The sequence below is a fragment of the Plectropomus leopardus genome, chromosome 4 (genome assembly GCF_008729295.1).
Source record: "Plectropomus leopardus isolate mb chromosome 4, YSFRI_Pleo_2.0, whole genome shotgun sequence".
NCBI lineage: Eukaryota > Metazoa > Chordata > Actinopteri > Perciformes > Serranidae > Plectropomus > Plectropomus leopardus.
In genome coordinates, this window is record NC_056466.1 from 29,053,534 (window position 1) to 29,076,511 (window position 22,978).

Genomic DNA, 22,978 nt, shown 5'->3' on the forward strand with positions numbered 1-22,978 from the left:
CACAAAATATTTTTTTTAAGTTTCTAGTGTAAAATATCTTTGGCAACCTGTATCTCTCTTTAGTGCACCTGCAGTAGCACCTCAGCGGCTCTCCTGAAGAATTTTCTGCAGCCTCGATTTCGTCTATTTTTCTTTGTACTCATTCACTCATTCACAACACCCTCTTGAGATCAGTGTCTTTTTTTTCCCATTTGCTCCTTTTTCTTCATCCAACACATGAATCCTACATGTTTTCCACATAACAGTACTCTTCAACACACACCTCTGTTAATGCTACATCTCTTTATAGCATAAATATCCCACAATCCCCGCAGGTTTGCACGCGGCCCTAAGCTTGCTTTTATTTTTCTTTCATTGTGCTTTGGTATTGGCTCATTCTCGGCATCCTCTTGAGGACTTGTTATAATGATTTTACCGCTTTCTAATTTTTTCATAGTGCGTCTATAATATCTCTAGGCTTATATCTGTCAGTGGGGCTCCTCCCCTCCTCCAGTATTCTCTTTGACGGTCCCTTGAGTACTGCCCAGTCACTCTTTTTATACAGATCCTCCACATCACTCCTCTCCTGCACTTACTCCCTTGAGTAATTACAGCTTTTGCACCATGGATCTCTCCATTATTTCCCTTTACTTGTAAAGCCTCATCTCCCCCTCCCACTCGAAAAAGCCCGTCTGCTACCCCAAAGACCTCCATTCTCCCCATTCCTCCTCTCTGGCTTTGTGTTGCCTCATGGGCCTCATTTCTTCCTTTTCATTTCTCCTGTTTCTTTTCACCCCTTTCCTCTCAGGGCAGGAAGACCTTGTCCTCATGTTCACCTAATATCACACTCTGGAGGGTGACATGAACATCTACACGTCTGTGGAGGAGGTGTTATGTGCAGCTGATACTGCTTTTTTTGCATTTTCTTTCCCATTTTGTCACCTATATCACCCCTCTCTCCAGGGGTGCATCTGTTATTTTTGTTTTGTCCAAACAGGGCCGGAAGCAGGACGACGTGAATCCACTGTGATGTTAATCACTATATATACGCCTGAATGAATCTGTGTACATTGAAGTAGTTTAATAAAGGGCATTTTTAAATTCAGTCCCCCCTCTATGTGTTCATACTGAAGCAGCTTGCTGTAGCATAGCTCCCCCCGGAGGGCACTCGCTCCTTTGTTGTTACATTAGCATCTCATTACCCATTTCTTTTCAATTCAAACGCCCAGTCTCATTCCTCTTCCTCTCTTGTGATCTTGTTGCTGATTTCCTCTCCCTTTCCCTCTTTTTTTTCACAATCTCGACTCTCTGTGTCTCACTGACTGGCTCGCTCCTCCAGTCACTTTATCTGTCTGACGATGGCCTTTTTCCTCCCGCTCAGTCAAGTCCCGGCGTCAGTTCATCGCTGCTTTAATCTCAAAGCTTGTCTAACATGTCTAACTTTGATTACTGTATCTCTCCGTCTGTTTCCCACTTTCCATGTTTCTTCTTTCCGTCTCTCACAGTCGCCGTTTTCTTTCTCTGCCAGATTAAAATGTGACAACTGGCCCTTATCAGTTTCCTATACAAACGGGAGATTTCACGCAATTTCACTTTTAGCTGCATAGGATAAAAACAACATTATGGAAAGCAGATAAGTCGTCCTCGCCTCTCTCTCTCTCTCTCTCTCTCACTGTATCTTGACTCTTCTCTCTTGTTTTCACTCCATGCTGCTGCTGTCGCTGCTATCATGCTGCGGAGCTACACAAGAGACTGGTCTGCAGCCCTACAGAAGCGCTGCTTCAAAGGACCCTCTTTAAATAGTCATTTTGATACGACTGATTCCTGACTTGCTTCAGACACTGGTGGATGGGAGGAGGGGTTGTGAGTCGGTTTGATCTAGGCCAGACAGGCCGACTGTGAAAATCTGTTCTGAAGCTGACTTACAAAGCACTCCGAGTGACTACAAGTGGACTTACTGAGGGTATAACTTGCAACCAGTGGTAGCATGGTGTCAGCTGTAACAATAATATGATAATAATTACAGTGTATGTAACTGCTAATTCATGGCACCAAACCTATCCTGGATTTTTCCAGCTCAGAGTAGCCGCGCCTCCTCCTCCTCATCCTCTCTCTCGGCTCCTTCCTCATGCCTCGTTGGCTGCGTCCTCCTGTGGCACAGTGAGTTCTGTAAAGTAAACAGACTGCTGAGCATCGGACCACATAATGTTTCAGGTCTGCGGCCCATGCTGTCTCTGATGATACTCTAAGGTCTCGGTTCACGTCTGCTTGCATCTCTCATTTCCCACCTTCCCTATAGATGCCCTCATTTGTGCCTGCTCAGTAATTTCCACCTAGTCAGTAATATTTCTCTCATGAGTTTTTTTTTTTTTTTGCTTCATGCAAGAATTCGGTGCTTAGTTTTTTAAGCTGTATGAATTTATGGGCTATACTACTAATTTGCAACAGCAAATAAGTTTTTTTATGATTAATTCTGCCCCAGCTACATTTTATGTCAACATACCGAGGAGACGTTGTTAAACATGCCTGGCTTTTTCCCAAAATGTTGATATCTGCAAAACATTTATTTTCTCTACAGTATTCCATTCTTGGAATACAATATATTCTTGCAGCAACTAAAACATGATTTTTTAAAAAATAATTATGTTTAGGCACTTGGCTTAAAGGGAAAATGTACATATCAGAGTCTGTTTACAGGTGTTGGGGAGTTCTGTTTATGTGAAAAAGTTGTATAAAGCCTTCTGTGGCTACACAGAACCTGATAACATGCCTCAAAGGGATGTCACTCGAGTCAGCATCAAGTGGGGCTGAAGACTTTAAGTCTGAACATGAAAATAAGTAGTTTGTGTGAAGTTAGAAAGAAGTGAGCTCATCAGAACTTTGTAGCAGCTCCTCATATCTGCTTGGGTCTAGCAGCTCAAGGCTACATTAGAGGCAGTGGTTGAGGTACATTTTGGGCAATGTAGGTGCCAGGTTTTGACAAGGGAATGGAGTGTATGGAATAAAAAAGACAGTGTCTCTGTTCTGCTTCATCATTTCTTACTGTTGTTGACTTTCTATGGTGAGTTGGACCATGTCATAAAAGTGCAATGTTAAATCAGTGAATTGGTCTGTAAAGGGACAGTTCACCCCAAAGTTAAATATATGTATTTTCCTCTTACCTGTAGTGCTTTTTACCAGTCCACACTATTTTAGTGTGAGTTGCAGAGTGTTGGAGATATCGGCAGTAGAGATGTCTGCCTTCTTGTCTCTTTCGAGAAATCTTGCCTTTGTTACTCAAGATAATTCACAGACCTTTTTGTGAGCAGGAACTATTTTCTCTCTACTCAGCTACACCCACCAGCTGTTTCATCGTGCAGGAGGAAGCCTGCATCAAATGCTAGCTCACCTAGAAAAACTGAGCTAATGTTACAGCTCAGCCAAGGACGCCGGTAATGTTTACATTTCGTGCTGTCGTGAGCATCAACCCCTTGTACATGAGTTAATGCATGCCTCCGTCTGCACTGTGAAACTACTATTGTGGTGTAGTTCAGCACAAAGAAAATAGTTCCTACATAAAACTGATCACAACAAAGTCTGTGGATTATCTTGAGTAACTGGGTCATGATTTCCAGAAAGAGACATTGCTACTGGGTTTTTAAAATTGGTATATTTATTTATTTTGGTGCTGTAACCACCACAAGCCGAGTGCCAACTAGTTCCAGGCAAATAACATGTTGATTTTATTGACATGTGGCCGAAACAGTTATTCTTATTTCAAGTCGAGTACTGCACCTGCACAACGCTCTGATAAAGGCTTTGTGCTGAAATGCGTAAGCATTTTTTTATAGTGATGTGAGCCAAATAGATAAGTGAAATGTGAATATTTTTTCCTCCTTGACTTAAAGACTTGAGATGTGCTATCTTCTTCATTTTTTGAATAGATTTACCTTCATTTGATAAAGCATCTTCACTGAGCATAATCCAACAATACTTCCTATACGTATAACATATTTTGCAAAATCAGTATAGAATTTGTAGAAGACAGGGTTGCTCCTAATGAGTACAGACCAAACTTCTGTTACGTTTCATCTGTCTTGTTGCTGATCACAGGCTTTTCCCGGCTTGATTTTTGCTGCCTGCTGCATCAACTTCAGGAAGCAGTTACCTCGTTTGTTGACAGGATATTTGTGCATGTTGCTGTGTCTGAGAATGGACAGCCTCTGGCGTCTTTCACCTCTTTTTCGGTTTGGGTGCGAAGGCAGCACAGCATCAGTTGCTCCAATAATGAACAGCATCCTACAACGCGTCGGGCCTACAACAAAGCGTCTTCCTCTCTGCATGTGCTTACTTCATCCATATCCCCTGCTGGGTTCTGACACTGCCTCAGTACATCTTCTACCTCCGAGCATTTGTTGCACGTGTTTACTTTTTTCTAAAGATGTTTTGTTCAGAACAGCTTTACTTGTGCCAAGACCAAGTACCCTCAAACTAAACTGAACTCAGAGTTTCTCCATATCTAAGCACCAAATATGCTTACTAAAATGCTCCAGTGGTGCATACTTTGACTTTTAAATCTGTTTCTTAATATACAACTAATAATTATCCTTAACGTCTTCATGGGCAATTTATATGCCATCTCTTATTGCCACATGGGAGAGACAGCAAAGGCAAAGGTACATTATAAAATAATTCCTCCCGCCCCGGAACACATTACCTTACACTAGAATATATTACTGATTAATTCTCTGGTGTTCATGCTCATTTAATGAAAATGCTCACACAAATTCTTTTTATGTGTCCCCTCCCTCTTCACACACACACACACACACACACACACACACACACACACACACACACCGCCACAAAGACACCTCATTTTCACATTATTCTCTCCCTAGTTTCCCCCTCATTATCTCTCAGACTCCATGAATAGCACCTGCCCGCCTGTCTGCTGCGCTGGGATTTCTCTGCGCTCTGGGTGGATGTTTGAAACACTTGTTAGCTGCCTGCTTCCCACCTGTTATCACTTTCGGGAAGGAAGGGAGGGATGAGAGACCCCTCATATATCACAATATGGGCTCGTATCATCTGTGAGTTTTGGATGGGCTATCTAGGCTGCAGCGCCGTGTCCAAATTATCTCATCGGAATATATAAGATCTTTGCTGGAGCAAGTCCCTTAAAATAAAATTGCTTACGTAAGATATAATCTCCTCGCTCTCGCTTCTTTTGGAGCTACATGCAATAATATAGACTGATTCCTCACTGCTGCCCATGAATGATGTCAGCTAAATAAACTGTAACAGACGAGCTCCAAATATTAAGATATTCACAATTTACTAAATTGGCATCCTCTCCAGCTCAAGGACAGATCACATCAATGTCAAACTTGTCAGCGAAAATGCCTCGCGCTTCAAAAAGCACATTAAAAAGACATCAATCCTCCTTCTTAGGGAAAAATGCAAATCAGACAGTTTATTTAAAAAAATAATACATGTTAATAGTTGTTTATATATGTGAACAGAGAGCTCTGAAATGAACCGTTTAATTGCACTGTAGGGTTTTTTTTTTCCAGGGCGCATGTTTGCATTGTGCGAGCCTGCATCTGCTTTTATTCCTTCGTTTGTAAGATGCGGGGGCATGTTTGCTTGAGGACTGGGGATTTTGTAGAATTATGTGATTGTGGGAGAAGTGGAACAGAAGAAGAGGGAGAATGGGTGAAGGGGAGCGAGGCAGATACTGTAAGATACAAAGAGGCAAAGTGTGTGTGTGAGCAGATAGAGAGAGTTTTGACAGCGAGGATGATTGAGAGACATGGAGGAAAATGCAGAGAGAAAAGGGGGAGAGCGTGGGTTTGGGAATGATTGAGGTAAAGATGTTTTTTGACAGATAATGGAATGGAAAAAAAGCTGATGAGTTTAAGATAAACTAGGCATGGTGATTAAATACACCCAGACAAGCAGAAGCGGTGGAAGAGGAGAGAGAGAGGGGGAGGGCCAGAAGATGAATGCCTGCTTTGATCCTCTTGCTTTCCCTTGTTCCCTCTTTGTATTTTACCTTTCTCTCCACTTCACCCTTCTCATCTATCCTCATTTGCTCTCCTTCACCTCCTCTGCCCTTTTGTTTTCTGCTCTCTCTGCTGCCTTCCTTGCTTTTATTTCCCAGCGGCACGCTCAGCTTTACCCGGGTGCATTCTGTGATACTAATGTCTCATTAACTGTTTTATCCGTCTGTTTATCTTCTTCCACTTTCCCTCCGCCGCTTCTCCCAGTCCTCTCTTTAAGGCTCTACCCCTCCGGCTCGTCCACTCTCCTCTATCAGCCGGCTCATCAATCTTGCACTCGTCTTGCTCAGTGTGTTGTAATACAATCTGGTGACACCAGGCGGCAGTCAAGCCCATTCATTTGCTTGTTAAGCATGTTGATTCCATGATATGCAGATATTTTTTGATCAATCATTTAGATGTTATTTATGCAGATGAGCGAGGGTGTGTGAAGGGAGAGGGGGTGGCATGTGTTTGTTATTTTAATGTACAGAGGTTTGTGGTCTAAAATCAGACCTTGAGCTTTTTTTTCCTTTTTTTAATCATCTGCTGAATCTCTCTGACCAGAGAGATGAAACCTCAACGGCTGTGAAATATTCACCGACTCCAGTCACATGACCAAGTGTGATTGTGTGAGCTCATCAGGAAACCAAATCAAAGGGAAAGGGATGAGAGGTGTTACAGCCTCATCTTATGCTTATTTAGGGAGCCTTTCTTGTCTTGCTGTTGGTGATGCCACGGTTTTGGTCAGAGATGTTTATTTTACTGGGTCTATTGTGAGAATGTTTTTAATTTGTCCATCAATTTGAGGCTGATTGATAAGTATGGACAGATTTAGTAAATATAAAGAAGAATATGAGAGTTAATTTATGTCTTATAATTGATCTGAGAAGCGGAGCTCTTAATGTGCTTAGTTGAGCAGTATATAAACATACAACAAATGGCTTGTAACACACTATATAAGTGTCAAATATAAGTGTTTATTAATGTATTTATCAGCAACTATAACTCCTCCTTTGGGCCCCCATGGGTTGAAGGCTTGTGTCTGAACATAATAAATGACAACAGGTGTAATGATAGTTGGTCAGACCAGACCTTTAAATCCACCCACTCCACCGAATGTAACAAGTGGACAATTCTATCTTGTATCGGCAATAATAATTTAAGATACGAGTGACATATCAAAGCTGGGGTAAGCAAAAATCTAGAAAATGCAAAAAAAATGCAGAATTTGAAAATACACCCTCACTAATACAGCTCACTCTTCTCTGTCCTAAGTCCCTCCCACCAGACGACCATGGACAGATACACGCACTCATCAGAGTAACCCAGTAATTCCCATGCATTGATCAGTTTCATCTTATTTCTCTCTCTCTCTTTCTTTTTAGCAGAATACAAATCAGACTAGAATTAGTCGCTAGCCAACTCAAGGTCTCTCCGCCTTGCTCCCCGTTCCCGTAGTGTGCCTCCCCAGGAGGAGAGCAGTTAGTAGCGTAACCCCCAGTTGTTAGAGTGGGCTGGTGGCCAGTAGCAACACCTAATCTTAATTGTGTAAAGGCAGCAACAGAAAGTTCTCTGATATAATAGGGAGTCTGGGTTGTCAGGTCTCCTAGAGTGGGGAGACTGGCTGCCTACAGGTTTTTGAAGTTGCTAGATCTATCTCTGCAGTTGCTGCCTGCTCTCCTTATTGTGCTGTGTTTTGTAGCAAAAGGGATTGAGACAGAGGACACATTGTGATCGGAGGCTCTAACATTAGCAGCTTTACAAAGGTGACCTTGAAGTCACAGCCCTGAGCCTTTTGTTAGCAGAAGTCTAATCTTTTAGCAACATTTTCTCTCCATCTCTGAAACACTTTGCTGATAATGACACATTTTCTTTTGTTTATTGATTCTCTTTTCGTTATAAGTCCATCTTCCTTTTTGAGTTGCTTTGTGGTGTAGCCAGTTATTGCCAAATTAGAACACCAACTTTTGCTGCAGGATTCTTTGCCATTTAATCAGGCTTTCACCAAAGGGACAAGCACAGTAGCAGAAAAGCCAGTAGGAACACACTTTTCTCTCTAATGTGACCCGTAATTGACCAAAGAATGGCGTTTTCATCCATCTAGTAGAGTTTCACAGACTTGGAGAATCAATGGCGAGGTGCACTGAAGCTGATCTGGCAGCATGTGGTAGCCCATCACCTTACTAAGACACTTTGGTTTTTCCTCTATTTTGTCATCCGTTAGTATGGACACCTTAAACTGCAAACAAGGTAAATTTAGACTCTTGGTTTTTCTTAGGTTTTATGTTTGCAAAACGTTCCTCGAGCTGGAAAAACTAAAATCCTTGATGTCATCTCAGTGTAAAGTATATGAGCCAAGCAGGAGAAACACTACTGCGTATATTTTCAGTCATAATGTAAACCCGGAAGCTAGAAACTTACTCTGACGTATGCCCCAATTTAGCGATTGCCATTGGACTGAATAGACGCCATCCTGGGGTCAGGTATCCAAGTCTCACAATACATCCATGGGTGTGATTTATTTGAAAATGTTCACATAAATATGTTTGTTGTTGTTAATGTGTTGTGACTTTTTTTTTTTTTTTTTGCTTGTTATATTTTTGATGTTAGTTAGATAAATAGCACTGTTTTGTAATTAAATCATCTTTGGTATGATATGGAAGTATAAAAAAGCTAAGGAATCCATCAAAATGAGCACAAGTGCAGAGCTCCTGCATTCTCAGTGGGAGTCATTCATAGCGTATTTTGTACTCATTCAAAAACACATCAGACATTTTGAGAGCAAAACGAAGCAGCGTGTCTCCTGTTCACCCTGAGCTATGTGACATTCGTCGTCTCCCAGCAGGGAGCTGTCATCTCAACACCAGCCTCCATCCACACATTCTCACCTCCTGTAAACATGTTTGACTTTATCAGTTGACTTTTCTGCCATCTGGCTGCTTCACACAGGCCAAGGGTAGACATGCAACACTTATGTGCAAGCTCACGGTCTGGCCCCGGGAGACATTAGCAATGCCCACATCTATTTTCACCGCCCTCTTCCCTTTCCATAACACATTATTATTGTCACATTTTATTTTCCCCTTTTCTGGTTAAAGGGCTTTTGAGGGGAGGAGATTTGCCTCTGTTTCTGTCACATCTGTGCAGTATTAGTCTCTTTGATTTTCTTGCGCTTTCTCGCTTTGAAGTGCAGAGGTATGAGCATTAAGTCTTAATTATACGGCCTGATAAGTTCTTTTGGTTTAGTGGGTTAGTCAGAAAGGGGTCATCCTTTTAATCCTGCCTTATTTTGTAAACTCTAGTTCCATCCCTTGGCTAAATGTATGCTGACAGATTTTAGCAGCAAAATCAAATTGGGTTTTATTTTGTAATTCCTTCGTTTGTCATGCCTTTAGGTAAGACCACCCCATGTTTTTTAGTTGTGAGTTGGCAAAACTGAATCTGTATGAATCATACAAAAATTCCTATATTTGCTGTGATATAAGCAGGATCTGGTTTGACTATATCAGTCTGTGTGACCAATATTTTCTCCTTCCAGTCCAAGAAAAACACAAAGCTGTAAATTTGGTGTCTTACTTTTCACACTTAAATCAAATTTTTACAAGGCTGTTTATGTCTGAGTGGGAGTGTGGTATCCATGAGCCTTTGAAACCTCCTTGTTTGTTGTGCCTTCAGAAATGCATAGCATCTTTTTACTTTCTGTGTTCTTGAAAAGCACTCTTCTTAAGACTATTATTGTCTTCAAACGTGTGGACAGAGGCTGTTGTCTTTCTATTGTCGGACTGATGCGCCGCTTACTTCAAAAGGCAAAGATAAGAGCGTGTGATTTGCTAAAAAGAGAGGACACAGACGGGGTTAGTGTCTGGTACTCAGTGAGGTCTTAATCTCAAACTGCCAAATCTCTTGAGATGAAACAGAGTGTGAGAGAGCTGAGGGCAAAGTCTGATTTCATATCAAAAAACGATGGCCTTTTCTGTCAAAAACTGATGAACTGATTTAATGCTTGCACCACTGAACTGATAATATTCTAACATTTTTGTCATTTCCATTTGTTTAAGTGCATGAACATCTGGGTCTTTAGATGACTTAGACTTTATATAATCAACCAGTGAAGCATTTGTTTACCTCGTCTTTCTACAGTGGTGTGTTGAGAAGTAGGAGGCTCTGGAAATTGTCTGTTTTTTCAGATCGTTCTTTCTGCAGTGTTCTTTCGCTGTTACTCGATAAAATTAGGCGGAGGGAGGATTGCCTGTGGTCTCTCTGCACACTACCACATCTCAGCTAGTAGACAAGGACTGCAAGGTCATGAATAAACAAAGAAATAGACTCACCACAACCACATGGTAATCAATCAACTCTTGTGCTTGTGTGCCGGGAGCAGCCGTCTCTGATTTTATATTGAGAAAAATGAGTGATAGAGCGTCTCATCTTCTATATCAACTTGAGTGTTTAAACAATGTGTGAACAACAGGGCTGGGTATTGGTGCGCGATACCTTTAAGGTTCCTTTTCAGGTGTCGACCAAAATTACCCAGTAGCAAGTAGTATCCAAATGTCTCCAGTCAGATGATACCAGCATTCCATCCTTTTTGAGCTGAGGTCTGACTCAGAAACATCCAAACTCCCGGCCAGATCAGCAGACTTTATGTTGCTGCCATCTCCGGAGCTGCTCTCTTTCCTGTTAGTCTGTCCAGTCAGCACACGCTAACAGAGCAGCAGCAGTTAACATCCAACACCGTCTAATTGTTTAACGGTCCCAACAAATGCGTATCAATACCAAAACAGCTCCACTTTGTCCTTAAACTTGTTAATAACTGTAAGGTAACATTAGCCATGTGATTATAATAGTTAGCCCTGTCACTATGTATGCATGTGGCCAGCGGACTCTCACAAATGCAGCCAGCGCTCACACTCCCGCAATAGCAGCTACAACCAAGTTATGAAATTATTTCTTCATAACATACACTACCTTAACAATGGAGCATACATTTCACTCGAAGAAGAACAAGGTCTTTTTTGCAGCTTCAAAGCGACAAAATCCAATTTTTCTTTCCCTCCCATTCTTCATTCCTGCATCCGCTCTCTCCTCCCTTTCTCAGTTCCTTCCCTAGTTTGTAATAAGTAACTAAAATGCTTAGGGGATATGTAAAAGTATACATTTTTTAAGAAAATTTGTGGAGTAGCAAACGTGAAAGTTGACAGAAAAACAAAAATTCAAATAAAGTACAGATACTCCCAAAAACACTTAAGTACTGTAACAAAAATTGTTACTTCATAACACATCCCATCACTGAGCCAAAGTGGACAATAGTCAAATGTTGTGCAAGGCTTCAGGTGAGTTTAGGGTTCCCCTCACTAGTTTTCTTTCTCACTGGAGAATAAACAACTTTGCAGGTTAGGAACTGATTTCTTTTGGGTTGAAATGCCCCAATGATTCAAATTTAGGTTTCAGAAACAGGAACCCGCACCCTTGCCATGTTGGTAGAAAAGTGGTATATGTGTCATTCTGGAAGACCTGGGACAATGGTAGATTTTGTTAATTAATTTGGAGGATTTGTTGTCCCGTTTAATGGCTGTAATTCTGATGCTGGTTTTATTGGTTACCAATTCTTTTTGATATGGTAATTTGTTAACATAAGTGCTGCAAGCCAGATTTCCCAGATGATCACTTAAGATTTGGATTGATCTGAAAGTTTAAATCTGGAACACACAGGTACCTCAAAGCCAGTACAAATGAAATTCAATAAAAACTTTGTCATTAGAACAGGGACATGCTGTTTTGAATTTTTTCTCCTACAGATACATCAGAAAAGCAATTAAATAATTTGTTTTGCTTACACATTTTGAAAATGGCGGTAGCTGATATGAAGTCTGAACTCCAAAACATAATAAGGACACAGATTAAAAGAGTCAAGCCAGGACTTGTGGACTTTAAGTGTCCTCTAAGTGAAGGTACAACATATCTTCATAGAGTGTTTTCCATGACATAATGTCTTTTATGAGGTGTAGCGCCTCATAAAGACATTACATCCTAAATGTATAGTTATGTATTTAAAGTAAAATCACAGAGGTTAGGTTTAGGAAAAGAAACATGGAGAGCACGTAGCATAAAACAGCTCCAAGTTCACACATTTCAGAACACATCTCAAGGGGAAAGTCTATGTTTTTGTGACCCATCTACCAGTCCAACCTGCCTCCCCACAAGATCCTTTGGGAGTGCTGCCTTGTTTCCTCCCATCAGCTCATTGGTCACATGATCACAGCTTTTCAAAATTCGTAGGATATACACGAGTTTGGGTGAGTTACATTTAGTAGGAAAATGTACAAACAGTTTATGAGAACAGCCTGAGAGGTGTTACGGATTGGTGATTATGGCTTATCAGACGAGAACGACAAAATCTGGTTCCAGCCAGATTTCTGTGATTTATTTTAATCAAGGTTCAGGGCTTTTGGGGACAATAAAGCAAACATTAATGGCAGTGGCTGTGAGACATCATTTCTGTGTCAAATGTAGCTCAGAAACACCTTCAGATGCCATGTGACAACCCTGGGTAAGCAGCCTGCATGGTGGTGAGTCATGTGACAGAATGATGTCGGCCTGTCTTGACCCTCTGTGACCCTGCTGCAGTTTGTCAGAAGTTTCATATACACAAGCAAACAATGCTTTAGAAATAATTTATTATGCAAATGAATATTCCAAGGTGACCTGCGCAGGATGAGTGCTAATTAGAAACCATCAGCCTGAAGTTGCTGTTGACCTTTATTAATATTTAGACAAACTGGCCGTGGCTATAAAGCGTACAGGAAGTTGATCATTTGTTCATGTGGGAGGGAAGGGAGATGAAATGTCATAATAGAGCTTTAAGCCCATATTCAGATAGGAGGCTGTATTTCCTGTTTGTGTTAATGAGACGTTAGATGACTCCATTTACTGGAAGCTTGTATTTTAGTCACACTCTGAATTTTAACTGTGATAATCTTGTCCCAGAATGAATATAAAGGTTTTAAAATGTAACTGGTGTCTTCTCATGCATTATTCCGCACACACGGTTGTTAGATCCCTCAGACTCAGTATTGTCAATAAGCACGGCCAATTTTATGTAGTGCAAAAGTAGATGCAAAATGACATGCATAATCTCCCAGGGAGGCTTTCTGCAGTTGTCTTCAAATGTTTGTTTAAACTTTGATGGGTGCTCGCAGACCTCCCTCGCTCGCTTCCTCCCACCTTTCTACACCTCCCTCCCTCGCTCCCTCCCTCAAGCCTTCTGTAGCTCGGCGAGAAGAGAGGAGCTGATGATGGAGAGAACTGCACAGCACGGCGTTCCTGTGTCAGAGTTCCTCCACAGACATGGGAATGCACCCACATGCCTGCAGACGTATTCGAACACACACTCGCACGCCCACTCACTGGAACACACAAAGCACATGTAGATGGAAAGGAACATGGAACAACATGGAACTGCTTTGTACTCTTGGACTATATATACACTAAACGCTGGAGGTGTTTGTGTGCTGATATGTGTGTACATGTATGTGTTTTTGTGTCCCTCGTGATTTTGCTTTCAAGGGCCTCGGGGCGTGTGTGCTGTCACCAAATACACCGCCACCCCCCAGTATGATGCTCTCCTCACTGGGGACCCTCGGCACAAATACTGCAGCACCGACGTCTGCCACAAACAGATTGAAGTAGATTAGGTTCGCACATTGCCATGGGAACGTACAGATCAATTATTTGATTTTGCAATTCATAAAGACAATCATCCACAGATTTTTCAGCGACTGTAGAGAAAACAGGAATTGGAAAGTTGCAGAAAAGCAGATCTGACAGTGGAGGAGAGCATGTAATGTAAGGTGTTTGAATTAGGTCACCCTCTCCCATGTTCATTGTCACTCGTCAGTGTGCAATAATGCTGAAATGTGTTATGTGTAACAGGTCCCCCCCCTTTCCCTCCCTATAGCATTAGTCCAGGTGGGTACTCTGTCACTTCACACAAGAGGATAAACATGTTGGAGGAGGTTCTATCTGTGGTTTCTCGTTCTGCCATCTGCTGCTGTGAGATTTTCCTGTTTTAGTGTGGTAAAGCACAAAGAGGATCTTCCATCTGACTCTTCAAAGTATAATTTTAAATAAATAAAAACATAGTCCGCACAAATTTAGATAACATGCCGTCAAGTTAAACACAAAACACTCTATTGCTCCACTGTGACAACACAACAGACTGCGTATACGCTGCCATTTTTCACATTTTGTGTGAAAAGGTTTCAATAAAACGGCTGTGGTTTTTAATGTTTTAGTCACATTGGAAGCTAGAAAGTATAGGAGTAGTTTGACATTTTGGAAAATGTGCTTTTCCTCTTCCTGGTTGAGCATTAGATAAGAAGGTCGCCCAGCATGATGACTTCCCGGTGTGTTGCTTAACTCCCTGTGAAACCAGAACTTGTCCTTTTTACATTTCAGTTTGTGTGCAGATTACACAAAGAAGATATGATGCTTTTTTGTGAGCTTTAGAGTTGCTTGTAGATGGATGTAGTAGAGTTACGCTAGCTGTTTTCTTCATGCTAAGCTACGCTAACTATCTATCAGAGAGCAAATTGTGTGACGTGAATGTCAAGTATGGTACATTTTCAGTTTCATGCATGTCTCTTGACCAGGATCTCTCATGTGGGGCAATTTGTATTTTTCATGGCCACTTTCAAATATCGGCATATTACACACAGCAACAATCGCCTTTACCTCCACACTTCTTTTTGTGCTATTGGCTGAGGCTGAGTTTGCAGGTTAAAGTTAACCAGAGATGAACTCCACCCAAAGATGCAAATTTGCTTTGCCTCGATTAGTGAAAGTTTTAAGCTCCCCTTTGCTCGCATTGAATGGAAGTAAACCTGAGGCGAATATTTACCATTGTTAATTTCGCACATGTGTGACAGTAGCTTTAAAGTGTTTTAACACGGTGGTTCATGGTTTCTAGATGCCCACCCTACTTTTTGATTTCCAAAGGATCCCAATTGGAGCAGCACCTACCTCAGGCCTCTAATCTGAGATATGCAGTTCAGGGGATTATTCTTTGAAAGCTCGTCACTGTGTTCATTTTCTTGTGCACTTGGGCAAAAAGATGCTTCAAAGTCTTTGTGATTTAAAGCTGAGGCACTTGTTGATTATCTGGAGATGGGCCAGGTATAGATTTGACTCAGATTGCACACACTCAGCGGTTTATGTTTAGAAACACTGGGTGTAGGGGTGCTACTTACACTGTTTCTGTTTTTCAATGACTATAAGGTTTTATTCTATGTTTGTAGTACCCCAGGGAAGATGTTTTCCTGTTGCCTTGGTTCTCTTGTCAAAAAGCTTTTGGGATTCTTCAGTTGGATTTTTGATCATTGCAGAAAAAATCTCTGTGGCAAACAAATGTTTATGATACAAGCTTTGTTCATTAAGATAATCTTCACAAATTAACACAACTTTAAGGATTTTTGAAGCCTAAATGTAATCACTAGAATTAAAAAGCTAATGCTAGGCTAAAATGAAGTACACAAGGTTGTAAAGTCGTGTTCAACGCTATTCGGCGTGATGATGTTCTGTAGTCTCATTTAGCCTCTTGTTAGCATCTGTCTTTCTTAAGACACATAAAAGCTTGTGAGTGGTTTATTTACTGATGTATTTTATGCCGTACAACAAAAGGTGAAAAAAAAACTTATGTCAGGCAACTAACCAAAATCGCATTCAAAAAAACATTGACTTTAAGACAAGGGAACTAGAGGGACTGAAATGCTAACTGATTTCCAGGTTTTAGGACTCATTACAGGGTTCTCCACAGCCAAAGTTAGTAGTGCTTTTTGCTCTCAGAGGGCTCTGGTTATATATGTTTACTTGATTTGGACAATACCCAAAGGCCCTTTCTTGTAGTTTCCTCATTGTTTGTATTTCAGAAAGTTTGCTGTGATTAAATAACTTTATTTCATCAATTCCAACTTATGTTATGTGGCCACCCCTTCCCTTAAAGAGCTAGGTCATAACACTCCTTTTTCCAACACTATTTCAGGTCAATAGGTCTTTCTCACTGTGTGTCATGTCATAGCTGGAAAAACACATTTTTTTTTCAAAATGTCTTCGGTGAAAAAGGCCTATTTTGTGCAGACGTTTACATTCAAAAGACAAAAGGCTCTCCCACTGCACTGACAGTGAATGGGCTTTTTTGTATTTGGCTCATGTTGTTTGCTGATGAGCATCACCTGTGCATATTGTCCTCCTTGTAAAATACTGTATGCATCTGGGACCTCAATACAATTAAATACTATTAAATTCAATTACACTGTTTTCTGCCTACATTTTGCTTACCTGAGTCTTGAGAGCACTCTTGTTCCTATGTCGTTCCCACATCAGTCCAATTTGCGAACACTTTTAACTGCAGACATTTCGACCTGTCATTGCAGGAAGAACCCAGGTGGAACTAATCACAGAAATTATGTCTCCTTCCCAGCAATTATTGCAGTGCACGGCACTAATTCATAACATCATTAGTTTCACCTGTGATCGAGTCAAACTGTCTGTTGTGAACAACGTTTATTCAGCCCACCCCCTTCCCTGAGGTCAGGCATCGACATATCATTTTTTGTTTAGTCAATAATACAGTTCCATTGTAAATCAACAGAAAAATATTTTATTGTTAACCCACAAATGCTACACATATTGTAACCCCTTCAAGGTAACAGAGCAGCTGCCAAACTGCTGTTTCTTTCCTGCCTCGTGCGCCTCAAACCAACTCATCCTGCCAGCAGAGGCTCCTCATGTTTTGCTGCTGATAAATTCGTCCTTCACGTACAATAGAAGTTCATCTCTCAAACAGTCAGGCTGCAGATTATGATGAAACTAATCAGCAGGGTGCTATATTTAAACTCCTTTTTTTCATAAATAATTTTTGTTTCAGGCCAATCCCCGCAGGGCAAACAAATATTGCGCGAACCCTCGGTTAGACAAGCTTACTATGCAGATGTAAATGTTTCTTTTCTCCTGTAGGGAACTGGGCAGAGGAGTTGGAGCACTGTTTACTGGAGTATAAATGAATAATTAGCACTTGTGCATCTGTCTCATCTGTGCAGAATTGTACTGTTTTTTTTAAATGTTTTCTATGTTTAGCATCCTCTCTCTGTCTCTCTCATTCAATCTGTTATGAATTGTTAATATATATGCATCATCAAATGCTCCTTTAGATAGTTATGAAGGTCATATTTTATGCTTCATGGCTTTTGCTTTGCATACAGCTGGTATTTTAAATGTGGTACAATAACAACTAAAGTTATGCAGAGAGTCACACAACTATATAATTCTTTGCTTTTCCCAGGCTTGTTTTCTCTCTCTCCTCTTGTCTTCTCCACCGCTCTTTTTCATTCCATCTGTGTCTCACAACCCCCCCTCCCATCTCTCTCTCCGAACCTTGTTCAGCTCTTCTTCTCTTCCCTCCATACAGCGTTCTTTTCTTTGATCGGTCTCCATTTGTTTCTTTACCCTCCCACTCTGCATCCTGACACCGCTGAAGGGATCTCTGTCTCTCTCTCTCTCTCTCGCCTCTCTGTCAGCGCTCTCTCTCTGTCTTTCTCCTTATTTGTCTCCCTCTGTCTCTATTTCTACCTCCCTCCCTCTCCCTCTCATCCTCATCCCTCACTATCTCTCCACGCACACTTGATTCATTTTACACATTACGGAAGCATCCATCATTTTTTGCTCTGTAAAGGGAAAAATCTTTTTCTTTTTCTATCCGTGACAGCATTTTCCACTTCTCTCCTCTTTTCCCCGGCTGTCTTTTTTTCTTTTTCCCAACTCCTACACTCTCTCTGTACCGTGGATCCAATCCTAAAGCTGGAACCAATATGTTTTATTTCCAGCTGGTCATCATGGCAGGGACCGTTCTGTTGGCGTACTACTTTGAGTACACGGACACGTTCCCCGTGCACATCCAGGGCTTCTTCTGTTTCGACAAAGCCTATTCCAAGCCGTACCCAGGACCAGAGGACAACAGCAAGGCGCCGCCTGTCCTCGTCTACTCCCTTGTCACCGCCATCCCCACTGTGACGGTGAGTCTGTGTTCAACCTGTAAAAAAAAAAAATCCACAGGTTGCTCATCATGCACACACACGACAGACGTGATAATCCCCAAACATGTGACACACACACACACACACACACACACACATAGTTCCTCCTCATCCGCACGTGGTGTTTGTGGATTGAACGAAGGGAGAGCTGTGTAGGTGTGTATCCTCGTGGTCTCACCGCTCTGTTTGTGTGCATGCGTTCTCTATCATAACCATGGCAACGGGCACTATATTTGTCCTCCATAGAGCAGTCAGAGATAGCAGTGTACAGAGAGTCTGTCCTTATTTCAAGACTGCACGGCACTAAAAGAGGAAAAAACCCAGCTTTAAATGGCTTCCCCTATTTGTGCACAAGGAGAGGCACAGTCTTCCTTGTTTTCGTCATCGAGGCTTTAAAAACACATTGAAGCATCTTTATTAATTAAACATCTATGCAGAAATGTAATTTGTAGGTCATGAGTTCTTGGCAACATGCAGCAAATCAAAAATATCTGGCTTTTTTTTTTGCTTTTCTTTGATGCCACTGTTTCATTTTCACTAAATCAGTTGGACACAGTATTTGTCATCAGTCCAGAATATACTGAATACTATTACGGTGGCTATACTGTCTTGTTGGTACAGTGGGATATTATTAATAATGAAACATGGCTTCACATCCTCATCAAAGCTCCGTCTCCAAGACTGTCTGTTTTGTCCCCCTGGGGGCTTGTCTCTTTGATGTCCTAAAGTTAAGTGGCATTACGACATGGCTGCCTCTGAGCTACATATCAGGGCAGCACACGCACAAGAACAAGCATAAACACAAGCAGATGCACGTAATCACACTTATACAGACAGTCCGAGGTCATTTGCTTCTCCTCTGTCACCTCATTTTTGTCTTTACTCGTTTTTAATCCTGTAGCAACGAGCATTGATAATAACAGTGGAAATCATGACATATTTGTGGATGTTTTGTAGGGTTTTGTTCTGACACTTGGGGTCGATTGGAGGTTCCAATCCTGCCTTTTGAAATTTATTTGTAGCAATATCGTTATGTTTATATTTTGAAAAATTGTGCTTAAAGTGAGCCACATTCTAGTGATTTTATCTGACATGGCTGCACACACAGATGCATATTTACATATATGACAGATGCACAGGTGCACGTTGTGTCTGTTTGGGGCCTAACATGCATTGGACTGGATGGGGGTTGCAGGCACCAGAGTATACGAGCTGTGCAGAGTGGGAGCGGAGTGGCGTGATTTTTTGCCTGGAGTGTGAAGCGGCTTTTTTGAAAGTCAGAGCATCTGTGTTCTCTCTCGCTCCAACATACCGCTCCATCCCACGGGCCTCTGTTCAGATACAATAAAAGAACGCAGATATTCATGTCTCTCTTTTCTCTCAATTTTGACTCAGACTTTTAGCCACAAACAGAAAATGGATGAGTTTCTCGACTGACGTGTACCAACTTGCATGTGTGTGTGACAGCTCCATCTGATTTTAAAGTTAAACTCCACACTTTCTTCGTATTATGATAGAGAGGCATCAGGCTCAGAATAACTGCAGTTTCTTACTCATGTTAAAACACTTAAACAGTATTCCACAGATTAAGTGTTAGTACTTCCATTGAGGGAGACAGGCTCTAAAAAACAATGGTCAAAATTATACAGCAGTGGCTATTGTATTGTAGTTATTGTCATGATAGTTTTGTATTTGTTGCTTGTATTTGTATTGATTGCTGTAACAATATGGCACATTGACGTAGGTGGCATAGCTTATTTTGTACATTGCATAATGACACATATTTAATAGTATTTATACTTTTTCTTTCATTTTCGGAGGCAGTTGGATACTTTTTAGCATTTTGGTGTTGTGGTGGACTACTGCACTCCTTCAGTGACTATGATTGATAATATATATATATATATATATATATATATTGTTGCATGTTGTTGTACTGTACTTGTCTTATGTCTTGTTGTTGATCTTGTATTTACCAGGGTAGAAAATTAGTTTCCCTTTTGGGGATTGATAAAGTTTATCCTATCCTATCGTGACCACCAATGGTAGATAAAGCATGATGCAGTGTCATATAGGCTATCTACTTGCTAAAAAAAAAAACCCATTCCTGTGCACTAGTGCCCCACTGCATGCAGCTGCTGCCTTTTTATTTTTTCGCCCTGCTCTTCAGACAACCAAAAACTGCCACTGGGCTGAGATATGGTGACCTTTATTTTTGTTTTATTTATTTTTAAAGATTACTTTGTAGACTTTTTGGCTTTTATCAGTTTGGAAAGCTGTAGCAGGAAATGGAGAGCAAGGACTTTTATTCCTTAGTGTGGATCAAATCCAAAAAATGCTGGATCCTACACTTCCCATAATTCAACTCAAAAGCTTCTGTTATTTAGACAGAGAGCTTTGAAGTTCCTCCCCCACAGGAGGGGAAAACAATTCAGTAACCCCCCGTTGATTTTTTATTGTATGAAGGTGCCTCCTTGTCATAAACATCTGCTATCAAACAACACAAAAATATCTAAACAACTGATTTTTTTTAACGATTTTTTGGGGGGAGCTTTTTTGCATTTATTATAGTTAGGACAGCTCAAACGTGAAAGGGGGAGAGAGAGGGGATGACATGCAGCAAATGGCTGCATGCCGGAGTCAAACCAGTGGCTGCTGCGTTGAGGACAGCAGCCTCTGTAAAAGCTGATTGGTGACAGGATGCATTACCTACATGGTAAAGAATCCATAACTTAGTTTTTACAAGCTGTCAAACTAAAAAAACTGAGCTTCCAAGTGATAAGACATGAGGCATCAGCAGGAAGATGTGAGAAAACTGTGGGATCCTGACACTCAGTATGCATACCTGCAGGAGTGAGCGGACATTTTGATAATTTGGCCAGACAAACTTTAAGCCTAGAGGTTGAAGCTAACAAAGCTATTCAGTTCAATTCAATTTTATTCATTACATACAAATCACAATGTGCCTCAGAGGGCTTTATACATCATCCCACTGTCCTCGGACCCTCACAGTGACTAAGGAAAAACTCCATCTCAAAAAAACCTCTTTAGTGGGAGAGAAATAATGGTCGAAACCTCAGGAAGAGCAACTCCTTTGTCTAGCTGATATCTATTGTTCGGGTATTATGTTAGCGTTTCAGCACTTGGTTGCATAATGTGGTGCCAGTAGTTTCCCTTCCCTGTGGGTGTGGTTTTTTAGAATACGACATGTTGCGCTCTGTCTCTATTAGACCTTCCCTGCCTAGTAAAAAAGTCCACATTCCCAGTTTGTAGTAGTAGATAACTCAGATGACATCATCAGGGTTATTTTCTCAGACATGACAGAACTCCCTTCAGAGCCGCAGAAGATATTATACAATCGTTTTCACGGGCTGAGTAGTGCTCCCCATGATGAGTAAAATCAGCGGAGTTCCCCCGGAAACATCTTCGCCTCAATTTGCTTTGAGCATAATCCACTCCACTAAGAGGCTGAGGCAGCCGCTGCCCTGCCCACTCTCACCACTTAAGGCAAGTGTGGATTTATGTTGCTGCCCCTGCTTTTAAGCTTAATACATATACATAGTAGAGCACACTGCACTGCGAGCTTTGATTCCAAGCCATTAAAGTCTGTTTAAATGAGAGCCGTTGACCCCCCAGTGACATAAACGTAAATGAATCTGTAATTACTTTAATATTTCAAAATCTACATCATGATACTTTAATGTATAAATTCAGAAAAAAAAATGTTGAAAATAGAGGAAGAAATCTAATTTATTGAAGACTGGCCATTTGCATGCCAAGTGAGGTGAGATGATATCTGATCTGACTGCTTTTTATTGCAGATTTGAACATAGCTTAAATATGATCTCAAATCAAAAATGTGTTTTTCCTCTGTTTATGTCCCCCTAATATATGTGACCTTAACTGCTGACTTGTGTCTGTGCAGTTAGTCACCAAAGAGATGTTTTCACATTCCTCCAATGAAGAGGTCTGTTTATTTCCCTTTTCTGGACATTTTCCCTAGCTTTTTTAAGTCTACTCATTTATTGCAATTTGTGGGACATTTCTTGCCAAGCTGCTCATTATACTTTTTCGCCATGTTTACTAAAGAAACCAAACCAATTTGTTGAGGTGTCAAAAGTTTAGATGCTTGTGAAAGGCATCTGAATGTAGCTCAAGAAAAATGATGTCAGGCCAGGTTTCAGAGGGTTAGAGATTAATTTCTGATTGATTCAGATGTTCAAAAGTTGTTTCATTTCTCTCTCGGATTACTTTTTGTATTTATTCTATCATATTTTATCCCTTTCATGCATTGCTTTTATGGTTTTTATTTTTTTGTGTGTGTGGAGTGCTGTTTGACCTTGGAGACACAAACGCTATCTTAGAGTTATTTGATCACCTGTTATAACATGACCAAAGTCATTCATTGACACCTGATTAAGTTCCTTTCTCTGATGAAGGTCATGGGATATGGTCAAAAGCTCGAGGACTGTTAAAATAAGTTGACCTTAGAATAAAAAATAAATAAATAAAGTTCCTTCTATATTGTGAGTTGACCAGCTATGATGTTATCGTCAGCATTGATGCCGTATCATCTATAACTGAGAGTCCAGCAAGGTATAAAAAAGATAAAGAGTTAGATGCTCTTACAGCTTTTGACACTGATAGGCCATTGAAAGGTGAACATTTGGGATATATCATACGGATTTCAGCTTTAAACAGCAGCAGGTCAAAAGAGAATCCATCGCGTCTCTTGAGCCCAATCAAAGTCTTGAAACTGATGTTGAAAAGCAGTGGCGATCTCTCGGGGCTTTTACGTCAAACTGAACTAGTGCGATCTGAGCAACACACATCAAAGTCGACCACAGTTTTAGTACTGATGTGGTAACAAGATGAGAATTAGAG

General features: G+C 40.9%; 1 protein-coding gene across 3 annotated transcripts in view; it reads left to right on the forward strand.

The window, feature by feature from the left end:
* Window positions 1-22,978, forward strand: part of plppr2b (phospholipid phosphatase related 2b) — a 59,434-nt gene that overhangs the window by 8,007 nt on the left and 28,449 nt on the right. For 2 of the 3 annotated variants that reach the window (XM_042485514.1, XM_042485512.1), the window contains exon 3: window positions 17,885-18,073. In XM_042485514.1, the coding sequence (XP_042341448.1) occupies window positions 17,885-18,073 (189 nt within the window). Of the gene's footprint in view, window positions 1-17,658; window positions 18,074-22,978 lie in introns of those variants that run through there. The other variant, XM_042485513.1, reaches the window with a different exon arrangement.